Source organism: Neolamprologus multifasciatus, chromosome 23 (genome assembly GCF_963576455.1).
Source record: "Neolamprologus multifasciatus chromosome 23, fNeoMul1.2, whole genome shotgun sequence".
Taxonomy (NCBI): Eukaryota; Metazoa; Chordata; class Actinopteri; order Cichliformes; family Cichlidae; genus Neolamprologus; species Neolamprologus multifasciatus.
The window spans coordinates 38,907,709-38,922,042 of NC_140460.1; the positions used below are offsets into that span (position 1 = coordinate 38,907,709).

Sequence of the window (14,334 nt, forward strand, 5' to 3'; positions counted from 1 at the left end):
AGTTTATTGCACTTTTTTGCAATTTATGTAATTACTATGCACTTAATGCATACATATTATTAAAATTTGGGCTGTAATGGTTGTATTGATGTATATCAACTTGAAATGCTCCCAAAAATGGCTCCACAGCATGTAAAAATATAATATAAGCTCTGGCGGACTTGGTTCTATGGTAGGTCTTAAAGGGTTAATGTCCTGTATCGTCTGCCCAACGGCAGAAGTTCAAAAAGATGGTGAGCAGTGAGCGAGTCCTTAAAGATGTTCGTTGCTTTCTGAAAGCAGCAGGATGTGAAGATTTCAGGGCAGGTTGGAGAAAAATGTCTGATCCTTTACTGGGAAATCGTTCGGTCAGTTCTAGAGATGATTCTGCTGGATTCTCCTCTCTGTGAGTGAAGACACAAAGTTAGTCAAAGCAAACTGCAAAGGGGGGACCACGAAAACATCCGTAACAGACCTAATCCGACCTTTCAGTTACTGTCAACTGGCTAAAACTAAAGCTATGTACAGCCACTGAGGAAGAGCCTCGTTATGAGCAAAGGGCCCAAGCAGTTATCTGTCTGGGCTTGACTGTCATGTTCCTTGATCTGTTCCTGGGGAGGTTTTTTAGCACGGTGGTCATTTGTCCCACTGAAGGATACTGCTGTCCCACAGCTCCTGGTCTCAGTGAATTTACTTTGTCCGTCAGTAATGTTGTGGCTGATAGCTCTACTAATAAAAATGAATCTATTTATTCATATTAAGATCAGTTGTGAGTTTCATGTGAGCTGAAAAATAACAATTGATGTGTAAAATTAAAAACCAGCACTTAGTGGTTAGTGCATCTGTCACCGTTGCTCTCCCTGAAATCCAAAGAGTAACTTCTCGATGTGAGCACATGCTGTGTGATGAAAGCAGTTTGTTGTTATTGACAATGACCTATTTTTCCTCGCTCTGCCTCCCAGATCCACACACTAATGGAGCCATTTTCTTCTTCTTAAAGCTTGTTTTACACAATTTTCCTCCCTGCTTAACTCTGCAGAACGCAGGATAACAGAAAGGAGCAATTTAGGCTGCCAGTCAGACTCAGCTTTGAGGACATGACTTCAGGTCAGAAGCGTAAAAAGCCTCTTTAACATGAAATCTATTTTCTCTTTGCTCTTCTTGCATTGAAACAAACTGCAGGATGACTGAATTGATGCTCAGTTTCATGCACACTGCATCTGTTTTCCATATTTAGAGCTTTTTCATAGTTGGAAAACTGTTGTTGGGCAATTTTTGTCATGTGGGTGAGACGACACGGAGAGTTAGTGGTTTAACCAGAGTGTTTTAAGACTCAGACGGAAAAGGGTGGAGTGCCCACTCCGGGTCGGGGATGAGTTCCTGCCCCAAGTGGAGGAGTTCAAGTATCTCGGGGTCTTGTTCGCGAGTGATGGGAGAAGGGAGCCGGAGATCGACAGACGGATTGGGGCTGCGGCTGCAGTAATGCAGACGCTGCACCGGTCCGTCGTGGTGAAGAGGGAGCTGAGTGTAAAAGTGAAGCTCTCAATTTACCGGTCGATCTACGTCCCTACCCTCACCTATGGCCACGAGCTGTGGGTAGTGACCGAAAGAACAAGATCGCGGATACAAGCGGCGGAAATGAGCTTCCTCCGAAGGGTGGCTGGCATCTCCCTTAGAGATAGGGTGAGAAGTTCGGCCATCCGGGAGGGGCTCAGAGTAGAGCCGCTGCTGCTCCACATCGAAAGGAGCCAGCTGAGGTGGTTCGGGCATCTGACGAGGATGCCTCTTGGGCGCCTCCTGGGTGAGGTGTTCCAGGCATGTCCCACCGGGAGGAGGCTCCGGGGCAGACCCAGGACACGCTGGAGAGATTATATCTCTCGGCTGGCCTGGGAACGCCTTGGTGTTCCCCCGGATAAGCTGGAGGAGGTGGCTGGGGAGAGGGAGGTCTGGGCCTCTCTGCTTAGGCTGCTGCCCCCGCGACCCGGCCTCGGATAAAGCGGATGAAGATGGATGGATGTTTTAAGACTATTGATTAAATTAGTTTGCATTACTTATATAGTCAGCGGAGTAGGAAACTGATATCCCCTCCGCCCTGTGATGGACTTGTGAACCCCGCCTTTAGCTCTCTGCCAGCTTGGATAGGCTTCAGTACCTCCAAGGGGAAACTAAGTTTGAATAGTGGGTAAGAAAATAGATGGATGGCTGGATGTTTCCTTAGCTGAAGCACGAGTTTCAGCCAGGTTTTAGAAGTCTGGGAAAATCTTAATTGTTGCAGTAAATGAAAGAAATCTGTCAGCGTGGCTCTGTGGGCTTAAACAGAAAAAGCTGTAAAACGAATGAAAATAAGGCTACAAGTCCAAAATATGTCCTTCATATTTTCCAAAGGCGTTCATTGGGCCGGATTGGTGTCTTTTGTAGTCCGATTGTGACTCCTGGGCCTTAAGTTTGATATTCCCGCTTTACGGTTTGGGTGTGTTGAGGTGCCTCCATTAGATAATAAAAAGTGAAGAGTTTGAAGTTTGGAGGTCGGGTTTCTAACTTGCCGTCGTGGTCCGGAGCCATCTTTGCAGTGTGGCGGCATGCTTTCTCCTTGGTATCTGTGCCATTGGCATGACTGATTGTTCTAGGTGTGCTGTTATTTTTAGGTGTTTGGCACATGATGGGGTGCTTTGTCAGAGTACTGGCCGGTGAAATGCCACAAGCAAACATTTCACTGTGGATCAATGCCATCCACTATATCTGTCAGTGGTGTTAATGTTGTGGCTGCTCGGTGTATACCTACTGCGTTTCAAGCCTTGTGTCACAAGCTGCTGTGCAGTAGCAGAGCCCCTGAACTGGCGGCGAGTGGTCATGTTACTCGACTAAATAAGGCAACATTTCGGTGAGGGAGAGAGCGTGGAGCGTGGCTAATTGGCAGAGGAGCTTCACACGTTCTCATTGATCAAAGTGTGTGTGCGTGTTTCACACCAGATGGTGACAGTGCATGAGTCAGTGTGTGTGTGCGTATGACGTCCAGCTGACATCATGCAAACCGACTCCTTTGCCAAACACACCCAAGCCCATGCACTTGATTTCTAACGTTTTTGGCTGCATGTTTGTGTGTGTGTGTGTGTGGTGTAGTGGCATCTCTTGGTATGCTGGCACACTATCAGGAACTACTTTTATATACTGTGTGTGCGTGTGTGTGTGTGTGTGATTTCTCACGGTTAAGCAGGTGGAAATCTTGTTGTGTGTTTCCTGTTCACTGACGCGTAAAGGTGCAATCTGGATGCCTGACTGAGAGGACCTGCCTCCCCACCTACACACACACTATTAATGCTTTGATACCCACCTCATCTCCCACAGTTAACGGTGTTATTTCTGCTCTATTTCTGTCATCTGGCTCAGTCACCTAACTCTATTTAAGGAAGAAATCACCTACAGGAGAAAAAAAGGAGGATTCACTTTGCATGTGTCTGGTGATGTCAGACTGTTAATGTGACCTAGGATTGACTGATGAAAGCAATACCCGGCTGGGTTGGCAGTAATGTCTCTCGAGGCAGCACTGTAACTCAATTTCTGGCGTTATCATCGAGGAGCTGTTCAGCCGTCAGGGTTCTGATTCTCTTCTTAAAAGAAGTGCTCATTTCAACCCCGCTGACAACGAGGATAATTAAAAACTCCACGTAGCCAGTCTCCTGCTGTAGATTTTGTATGTGTATACTTAGATGTATGTTATGTGGTCATGGCCATTAATCTGCCGCCTTCTAGGCCGTTTGCCGGTAAACTTAATTGCCATTCTAAGTCTGACCACTTAATTATGCCAGTTGCACCATCTGGACTTGAGACTTCTTTTCAGTCGACCATACTTTATGTATCGAGTTTAAAACAAGGACAGGATATATTTTATATAACAAGAAGCACAAACCTCTGCCAAGTCAGCTCACTGTCCGGACAGCTTTTACTTTAAAGCAGCGGTCTCCAACCTTTTTTGCGCCATGGACCGGTTTATGCCCGACAATATTCTCACGGACCGGCCTTTAAGGTCCATCCATCCATCCATTCGCTTCCGCTTATCCTTTTCAGGGTCGCGGGGGGCGCTGGAGCCTATCCCAGCTGTCATAGGGGGTACACCCTGGACAGGTCGCCAGTCTGTCACAGGGCCAACACACAGAGACAGACAACCATTCGCACTCACATTCACTCGCACATTCACACCTAATGGCAATTTGGATTTTCCAATTAACCTATCCCCACAAGCTGCATGTCTTTGGACGGTGGGAGGAAGCCGGAGTCCCCGGAGGGAAACCACGCAAACACGGGGAGAACATGCAAACTCCACACAGAAAGAGTTTGTTGGAATTGAACTCAGGACTTTCTTGCCGTGCGGCAACAGTGCTAACCACCATACCACCGTGCCACCGTGCTGCCCTAAAGGTGTCGCGGATAAATACAACAAAATAAAACTAGTACCGGTACCGAAAAATAGAAGATTTATTCATAACACACGTGAAAAGACCCAGGAAAACCGAGTTAACGATAAAAACGATAACAAAATAACTCTAAAAACCGATTAAAAACCCTGAAAACCACACATTTCACACCTGAGCCTCAACTGTTGCGGCCCGGTACCAAACGACTCACGGACCGGTACCGGACCGATGCCTGGGGGTTGGTGACCACTGCTTTAAAGTATTGTGTTTTCAGTTTTAAATAGCTCTGTTATCACTTTGACGATGTATACCACATCACATCTCAAGTTTTGAGGCTTTTTTTGTCAGTTTCAGGTAATAAATCATGAAGTTGACCTTTAAGACCTTGATGGATGGATGCCAAATTTTAATGGATTATTAACGTGGTCCTATTTTACACCTCTACTAAGTTTTATCAGAATTCAGTAAAACCTTCTCGAGCTGTCCCGTTTACAGACAGAATGATAAACATGCAAATGCTACTAAAAACATAATCTCACCAGGGTGTATCAAAAAGAATCATCCAATTTCAAGAAGCTATATTTTTTAAAGTAATGGACATAGAAGCTTGCGTATATTTTAAAATGCATATCTATAGTTTTAGATAGGCTGTTTAACGCCATACTGTTGTGTGTTTCCATCATCACCTGAATGAATGGCTGTGAAATTAAAGCACTTTGATTCTTTTCGATGCACCCTTGATTTCAAAGTGTTACGTGCCTGTCTTTGCCCTCCTTGGGAGGTTTTTCACTTCTTGCTTACATGCGGGATTAAGAGAAATTATCTATGTCTTAGTAGGCAGCTTCTTTTTGATTGTTGTCAAGTTTGGAGCTTGACATTCAGTGTGTCCCTATGTTGACTTTACGGCTATATTCTTTATTTTTGTCTTTTTATTGCTAGCAACACTTGCCAATGAGGCTTGGCTTAGATTTGGTTTATCCGACCAATATAAAGTTCCTGTTCCTGTTGCCATCAGATTTGGTAGAGGTGATTTTGTGCAAATAGCCACGGCTTTCCAACGCGACTCAGGCAGCCATATTGGACAACAAGGCCTGCCAGACGCTCCAGGCAATCTGAAAAATTCTGCATGCTGTTGAAACCAAGAGCTCTGTGCGGGCCAGTCGGGTTTATCTGTTTCTTTATGGGCTAGGCTTTTGTTCAGGCTGAATGATGCTTGGATGGAACTTCACATTTGCAGTTGGTTATTTCTTATAGTCTGCTGCCATAAAGCTGTGGCTCTTTCCTCGTGCCTTTCCTGAGGTTAAATTGAAAGCATGGCAGTTCAAACTGATAAAAATTAATTGGGTAAAAAGTACTGCAAATGAGTTCAAAACCCAAAAGGACCAGAGTTATCAGACCACCCAACCTCATTTAAAGTTTTCTATTCCGTACTGACACCCAGTTTAATTTTCTGCTGCCTCGCTTTTTCACCACAGAGCCGAACTTCACGCTGACCCTCGTGGCTGACGTCAACCCCCAGACGACAGCTGAGCCAACAGAACTCGCCTGCCGCGTCACCAACATTGCCAACTTACCTCTTGGAGGCCGACTGGGCGTCAGCTGGGAGCACACATCGCTTCCTGGTATGTTTAATTCAGATTTACTTTAGAGACGTTTTTCCACAGAATCACTCAATTTTTTAATTGTTCTGATGCCGGCAGGGTTAGGGGACGACCCTCAGACCTCACATCCCATTGGTTCCTTGGATGCTAATGGCAACCTGCTGCCGGGGTCAATTTATATGGAAAGGATGAAGAGCGGCGCGTTAACGCTGAGCAGAGTCCAGCCCAACACGTTCAAGCTGCGAATCCTCCGCACACAGGTACAGTTTTTCATGCTGTGCAGCTAAACGTCGCCCTGCAATAATTTTAAAGTCTTATTGGAAGTGCTGTGAGGCTAAATTGTGGTTAAATGAGTATAAAGTGATGGAAAGAGTAAATGGCAGTCAGGTGTCGATAAAGGAACTTGGAGGCATTAATGGGCGTTCATTTTCGCTCTGCAGGAGATCGACATGGGTCAGTATGTTTGCAGTGTGTCTGCTTGGAGCGTCAACAGCCAGGGAGACATGGTGAAGACCTCTGAGAACAGAAGCTCGCCGCTGACTGTGCGATGGGACACCAAGCGTAAGAAAGCTTTTATTATGACTTAGATTCTTGATTCACTGGCAGTAGTAATCATAAAAAGCATGAAGATCTTTATTTTTTCTAGCTTTTATCTGCTGGTTAATAGGGCTAATATTATTTTTTAATTAAAAGAATGTGGAGAAATTGCTGTGCAGCATCTATTACAAACTTAACTTCAGTCAACCAAGTATATATACCTGCCTTTCTTCCTGAGGCAAGTCAAAGGAATCATAAACCGTTATAGTCGAGGCTTACCAGCCTCAAAATTATTACAACAAATTACCTTTTAATTCAGTGTGACTCACCAAAAAATATGAAAGTAGCAGAAACGAGTTTCTTTTCTCGTCCACTTTTGTGGATGTGATTCTGTGTCACATGCAGATAAAAAAACTGAGCTTTGTATCAGTGTTTTGGCAAAATTAACAGTAAAGCTGCCTGTGTGCGTGCACAAATGTGCCCGGTCAGTGAGGTACTTAATGAGGTATTTTTGGAAGAAATACAGAAAATCCAAACCATTAACTCAGATTCGTGATTCAGAAAAGTACTCATGCACTGCCAGGCTGCCACAGTAGCTTCACTGCTGAGTTTCATGAATAAATGTTAATGTGTCCATATCGTTTATAGACTTTACAGAAGAATCCCACAACAGGCCTCCTTTTGTCTCAGCTTCACTGTCACAGTGCACACAGACATTCACTTCCTCCCTATTTGAGATCTACATGTTGAACTTGGTGACCATAATTTAGCTGATTGGGCTGTGATGTAATTGCAGTGTGCTGTATGTGTGTATGGGTCTGCTTTGAATGAGTTCATAGTCTAAGTACTTATCACTTCCCGTTGACCCCTGTCGGGGACTTCCCCCTGTCTGTGATGGTTTGAATGACGCTCTTCTTAGAACTAAATGATTGAACGGCCGCTTCTATCTCCAGGTCCGATTGTGAATGTGATGGCTAAACGCATCCGTGAGGCATCAGTAGGAGGCTCTACCTTTGAATTGGGCTGCAGTGTCACCACTCAGAACATCGGTGATGCGGGGTACTCTGTGCTCATCCAGTCTCAGGACAGCTTGGACAGCGCCGTGAGGACCATCATGACTCTCAGCCCGGACAATGTCGTACAGCACGGAGGAGCCACAGACCCAAACAGGAGGTACACATGAACACATTTAAGTAACAAACTGCAGTTTTTGTTTTATATTGAGACATATAAAAAAATTTTTTTGACTGCTCATCAGAGACAATCTGGTTCTGACCAAGTCGGGTGCGGCAGAGTTTCGGTTTCGCCTGGCAGGTGTCCAGCTGTCCGACAGAGGTTACTACTGGTGTGACGTCACTGCGTGGACAAAACAGCAGCCGGGACAGGCTTGGACTAAAGCCAGCAGCTCAGAATCTAATAAAATCAGGATAAACTTCCTGGAAAATGGTGAGTTTTCCAAAATGTCCTCCCTCCTCTATCATAGCAGTGACTGAAGTGGTTTTCTGACGATCTCCCCTTCAAGGTTGCGTCATTGGGCAGCCTGCAACACTTTTACAATGGCTGCTGGTTTTAGGTTTCTCTTGTTTCTAACCCTTCTACTGTATGTCTGCGATGTGCACTGCATGTCCAAAGTTGGTTTGTCTTTAGCGAAGAGGCTAAAGTAATATGGAGCCAAATCTGGCGAGTAGACCATGTGGTTAGGCTATGAAAGGCGTTTATATAAATTATATAGTCTGTTTTTAAACATTACAGTCAACGAGCTTTACACGATCAAATCCAAGAACAAAAATGAAATAATAACTTAAGTTAATCAGTTTAGCTAGATGTAGCTAAAGCCAAAATATGGTTAGCAAAACTAAAGTTGTCAACCATCATTATACCAAGATTTTTCACATAGGTTGAAGTCTTCAGTGCCCCAGCAAAAAAAAAAAAGAAAAAAAAAAAAGATGCAACCGCACATTTTTGATTCCCATATAGACCGAATTGAAGGAAATTTGTGTAGGTCTCCATTTTTTCAAGAGACAAATGTAATGAATCAATAGGAATCATTTAGTAGCGAGCCAGATAGATCAGGGTATCATCTGCATAGATGTGTTAACCTGCCTTGTATGCCTGAAAGTGTCACTAAAAGAACAAACAAAAGGGGACCAAGGATTGATCCCTGCTGGACTCCACATGGCGTTACGGTTTTCTCTGATTCATAAGCATCAATGGAGACAGAAGAAATAATCCCTACCTTGAGAGTATGAGTATGTATACCCTGCATGAACACTCCCTGTAGGACCCAATCAAATTTTCCAACCTGTCAGATGGTGTGTTAGGATGTACAGTATTGAATGCTAACATTACCAGGGTACTCAGTTTGCTGAATCTGTATTCAGGCTGGTATCTGTTATCTTCAGCAGGGCGCTTCCTCTGCTATGATGTTTGTAAAAGTCTGATTGCACGATTTTAGAATAATGTTAGATAATTATGAAACATACTAGGATCCAGGTTTCTCTTTTTCAAGTGAAACTGCAGTCCCTAAGGAAGACTGTGTTAGTGTGGCCAAAATAAGCCCTTTGTTTTCAGTGGGCTGTGTGCCGACACACACGCTACAGTTCTGGCCATCTCAGTCAAATGTCCTTCCTCAGTTACTTCAGAACATTACAGCAGAGGATCTACATTAAATCTGTCCTGCGGGATGGATTCACTGTGGACAGCCCTGTGAATATAAACAAGGACGAAGAAAACCCAAGGAGCATGCTCCTGGCTTGGACGCTGAAGGATCTGACGCCTGCTATTTGGTCTCAACTTCTGAAGACCCACCTCTCATTACCAGAGCTGATTCTCATTGTGAATCACTTTGAAACAGGAGTTCATGCTCAAGTTTGATGAAATAGCAAAAATGCAAGAGGTCAGAACAGGACTCGTAGAGAGCGAGTTACAACAGGCAATCAGATGGCAGGTGAGACGTAACTCTGATTGCTGTCTGTACAGAAAGCTCTTGATTTCAAGCATGTGTCTGCCACTGCAGTGACTGAAGGGGCTCAAGACGGCTGTTAAAACTTAGCAGCAGAGTTTCATTTCAATCACCCTGGAGGACGTCACAGTGTGTATGCTGAGGAGGCCTGAGTGTATGCTTTCAGATAAACTTTACATGTGAATTTAGAGTCGAAAAAACACTAAAGAACCAGCAGCTGCTCCTCTGTGTAGCACAGGATGACAGAGTTCATGTTAAACCTAATTGCGCCCTTTTACTCTTGGTGGGTTTTTCTCACTTGTGTTGCTCCTAAGGCTATATTTGTTTTGTAAGACACCATGCTCATTTAATGAAATCTCCTAAAAGCGGCCTTTATACAAAGTGCATAATTTAATGCTAAATGGTGATAAAATATTTTCCAAGCACTGTAGTGAAATTCATCAATAATATAGTCTTTCGATCACTTATTCACTTTCATAACAGTGGGAACAAATACCAGCGAATAAATTAATATTAAGGCCTTGCAATTATCCTGGAAATCTCAAAGTAGCTGTCTATTTATAGAAATGTGTAAGCATCCGTGTTCTGTACATCCCTCTACACAAAATAAATACACATCCTCCTCCCACACAGTGTTAATAATGAGCAACATAAATTCCCTAAAAATGTGCGGTGATAAAGATACTCTCTCACACACACAGATACACACCTTAAACCCTTTGACGCCCACCACAGCCACTGGCCTACTTAACTTTCTTTGATCTGGGAAGTAGGAGACACGAGGAGAAACAGGAGCGTCAGAAAGGGAAGGAGGGAGGCAACGAGGAAGACGACGCGAGAGAGGTGGTAAAGTGGACTGAGGAGGAGGAAAGTGCAATGGGTGAGGCAGAGAAATAGAAATGGGAATGTGGAGAGCAGCTGAGGTGAAGGAAAATGGGAATAATTGGCGGTTTCAGGCTGGCTGGGGGGTTGGCGTGGAGGTATGCATCACCAGGAAGGAAAGGAAAGAAGGAAAGTTGTCAAAAAGAGGATGAAGGGAAGATGAAAGTCAACAATAACAAAAGGTGGAGAATTTTAGAGAAAGGACAATGATAATAAAGTGATTACTAGGGATGGGTATCGTTTAGGTTTTATCCAATACCGGTGCCAAACGGTGCCGGTGCTTAAAGAATGGAGAACACAAACTTGGTCCAAAAACCTCTCATGTTCAGCTGGTTTTTTTTGTAAAAAGATAACAATGTTAGCCTTTTCTGCAGCTATAGGGCATATATGGTATCACTCTTGGCTGGAAGCAGCTTAAACAATGGAAAAAAACACAAACTTTGTCCAAAAACCTCTCATGTTTAGCTGTTTTCCACTTTTTCTTTGGTCATTTTAGCCTTTTTGTCCAGGGTGAAGGGAGTATCTGCCATCAAACAAGAAGACAGCTGCATGTAGCTATGATGGTGTTTGCTGTTCACCTTACATACATTAATGTAATAACGTGGTTAGCCTACTCAACGTAAATTACACACGAACAACATTAAGCTACTCACGCAGAGAAGAACGGCTGCTGCTGCATCATCATCCTCATCATTTCTGCTACACTGGCAGGGCTAGGGGCCAGGACTCTCCTCTTCGGGTTTTTGGGGGATGTTGCTAACTCCGGGTCCGATAACAGGCACCACACCCGCAGTAGATGTGCTCAATGTGAGGTCTCGCAGCAAGCTATCAAACACGGCGTATTTTTCGGCTTTTAAAAAAAACGCTATGCGTTGCCAGGCGTTTCATCAGATTTGAGGTGTTACCTCCTTTGACAGTATCACAGCATCAGCTTAAAGCACTTGTTGCAGCTGCTGAGTTTGCATCTTTTGCTGCGAAGTACAGCCAGACTTTGATCGCTTCGCCTTGGGCATTTTTAATCTGTAGCTCTGCTCTAAAAGAACGTACGTACCTGGACCCGCCTACTATCCTCGGAAACGTAAAATGATTGGCTAGAATTCAAAGTGTATGACATCTCAGGAAAAAAAAGCACCGAAATGTGCGCTGCTTTTCGGTCTGGTTACTACCGTTTACCGGATACCGGTACCCATCCCTAGTGATTACCTGTGTTAAATCAGTGAAAATCACAAACCTGCAGCTGTCTGTTGCTAATCTATTTCTATCTACATACACGTTAAACAGAAATTAGCTGCTTACATTGAGAATCCAGTCAGAACCTCACAGATCTGAAAGAGAAATTCAGGAACTCCCCTACAAATGGTGACGTAGTTGCTAGAGGTGGGAATCACCACACACCTCGCGATGTGATATTATCACAATACTTCTCACTTCAGGTTTAACATTTGTGATATGGTGACCGTAACATATATTATATAACCAGAATACAAGCAGCTGAGTTAAGTCTTAAGTTCTGCTTATTGATACGCTCATTCAGATTGATGGCAACATGTCGGCAATCTGTCTGCATCTATAATTTAGCAATCATGTGGAAACCAAGGTTATTATCGTTAACGAAAACTAACGAAATAACGAAAACTAGAAGTGAAAAAACATTTTCGTTAACGGAAATAAAAATAAAAACAAAAAAAGGAAAACTAACTAAAACTATAATGAGTGTTCACAAAACTAACTAAAATTAACTGAATTTATAGCAAAAATGTGTTTAGTTTTCATTGATGTGTGCGTGTCATACAAGAGTCAAGGGTGAAAATGAAGTTTAGTTTACAGATTTTTTTCTTGCTGTGTCTCATTATGCCAGCAGGTGGCAGCACGTTAGTCGAGTCGTCTGTGTTGCTGCTCCGTCCACGCGCAGAATCATGTCAGGAAAAGTCGAGAGAAAGCGCCAGAGTCCAATTTGGGATTACTTTGAATATGACTGTGTTTTGGATAAAGCAAGTGTCTTGTAGTGGAAAGAGACAAATTATGAGGGACATTTCTAAAGGGAAAAAAATCCCACAAACCTTAAAGTGCACTTGAAAAGCTCACACAAGAAGGCTAACCTAGCTTAGCTTGAGAAGGTAAGGGAGCACACTCAACCCTCATCCCCAGAAAACAGAAGCTAACCCCAGGCAAGGCAGCGTGATGCATCCCGAGACAACAGGACGGGGATATCTACACAACTGTGTGAGTCAATCACCTTCAAAAAGTTTATCAATTCACTTGAACCAAAATTACGAACACCCGGTGCTGCGAGAGTTAATAGTCTCATTGGGGCCAAGATATACATTTTATAGTTGCCTGGTATCAATGGTTGTTCATCTGCCTTTATTTATTTATTTAAAGAACCCATAGGTGGGAATGTGAGTTGTCTGTCTCTGCATGTTAGCCCTGCGACAGACAGGCGACCTGTCCAGGGTGCAGTATGGTAGCTGGAATAGCAACATACCCAAGGATGAGCAGAATGACTGATATGATGAAACTGGGATTTTGTTACACTTAATTATTGCAAACACAACTAAAACTTAACTGAAACTAATCAAAACTAAACTGAAACTAAGGATTTTCAAAAAAAAAAAAACTAAACTAGCAAACAATTGGTAAAAACTAATTAAAACTGATATAAAATTGAAAATCTGAAGTCAAAACTAAATAAAAATAAAAACTAATGAAAATTGCAAAACTATTAAAACCCTGGTGGAAACCTTCGTATCTGTAACACAGATTTCCCATGTGGGATCAATAAAGTATCTATCTAGCTATGTAATGTTCCATATATGAATTGATAACTCTGTGTAAAAGCTAACCATCGCAGCTGAAAAACGTGAACAACACCAGTTTGTCTAATGGCCACTTAGAGGATGTTTCCAAAACTCAGCCTGTCTCCATAGTTCCTAAGGAAAATGCCCATATTAAGATAAAACCATAAATGTATACAACATAAAGTAGTAGCTTTAGCATCATCACTATTTCTCCTGAGTAAACTCAACCTGCGTTTGTGGTTTTGATGCCTTTTGGAGCATCATAACACGGTTATATGCTCTGTGGTGCAGATGGTCCAAGAAGTCTGTTCTCCAGTTTTGGTGAGTGAAGCTTTAGTATGTCATTTGTATGTTACTTAGCACTAATTAGCAGTCTGTGTCATCCACCCATATATCATTTAATGCACCATGCTAACCTTGCTTGTTAGCATTAGCTGATCACAAAGTCCTCCAACATCTCATGCAGATACAGCAACATTTTCCTCTAAAAAAGTAAATAAATAAATAAAATATGATCGTAGCTTTGATGCTAAAGTCAAATATAGGTCACATTATGGTGGCTACTTCCATCTTTTATATACAGCTAATAGGTAACCACACGTAGAACCTGCTTATGCAAAAAATACAGATAAAAGATGCTGCCATGAAATTAGGAATCATTACATTTATGAGTGAATGAGCTACCATGAGGAAATTAGAGCATGGAAATCCAAAGCACAGTTTAGATGACAACTTCAAGGTCCTGTGTGGGCATAAAGATTAGGAAGTCTTCTCAGGGGACATAATATTTAGTTTGAAAGCAGACGCCACCACCTGGAGTAAGTCGCGCGTCTTTGTTAAAAGACTGGATGAAACATTCTTAATCGTGTGCGAGAGACGTTTGGTGACAGCAGAGATGCTCTGAGGCTGCAGGAGCGAAGAAGTGAAAGATGACAGCAAATTGGAGGAAACGTGGAAAAGGAGAAGCTGAACTGAAGACCGTCTTCTCTTTCTCTGGGGAGGGCAGGAACCCTTGAGCTTTACTTCCCTTTTTTTTCTTCTATCGCACGCTGTTTTTACCTTCTTCGTTCCTTCCACCACCCCTTCCCTCTCTCACCCCTGCCGTCTCTCCCTCCCTCCCTCGCTCTCTGAGACATCTTCAAAGTGAAGCCCTTTGGCCAATC

At 43.2% G+C, this 14,334-nt stretch overlaps 1 protein-coding gene across 2 annotated transcripts in view; it reads left to right on the forward strand.

Moving 5' to 3' along the window:
- Positions 1 to 14,334, forward strand: part of ptgfrnb (prostaglandin F2 receptor inhibitor b) — a 91,671-nt gene that overhangs the window by 42,641 nt on the left and 34,696 nt on the right. For both annotated transcript variants that reach the window (XR_014872183.1, XM_085149991.1), the window contains exons 6-10: positions 5,867 to 6,013; positions 6,092 to 6,252; positions 6,433 to 6,553; positions 7,483 to 7,702; positions 7,788 to 7,975. Coding sequence is in view for 1 of the 2 variants with exons in the window: in XM_085149991.1 (XP_085006117.1) it covers positions 5,867 to 6,013; positions 6,092 to 6,252; positions 6,433 to 6,553; positions 7,483 to 7,702; positions 7,788 to 7,975 (837 nt within the window). In the remaining variant the exon portion in view is untranslated. The remainder of the gene's footprint in view (positions 1 to 5,866; positions 6,014 to 6,091; positions 6,253 to 6,432; positions 6,554 to 7,482; positions 7,703 to 7,787; positions 7,976 to 14,334) is intronic.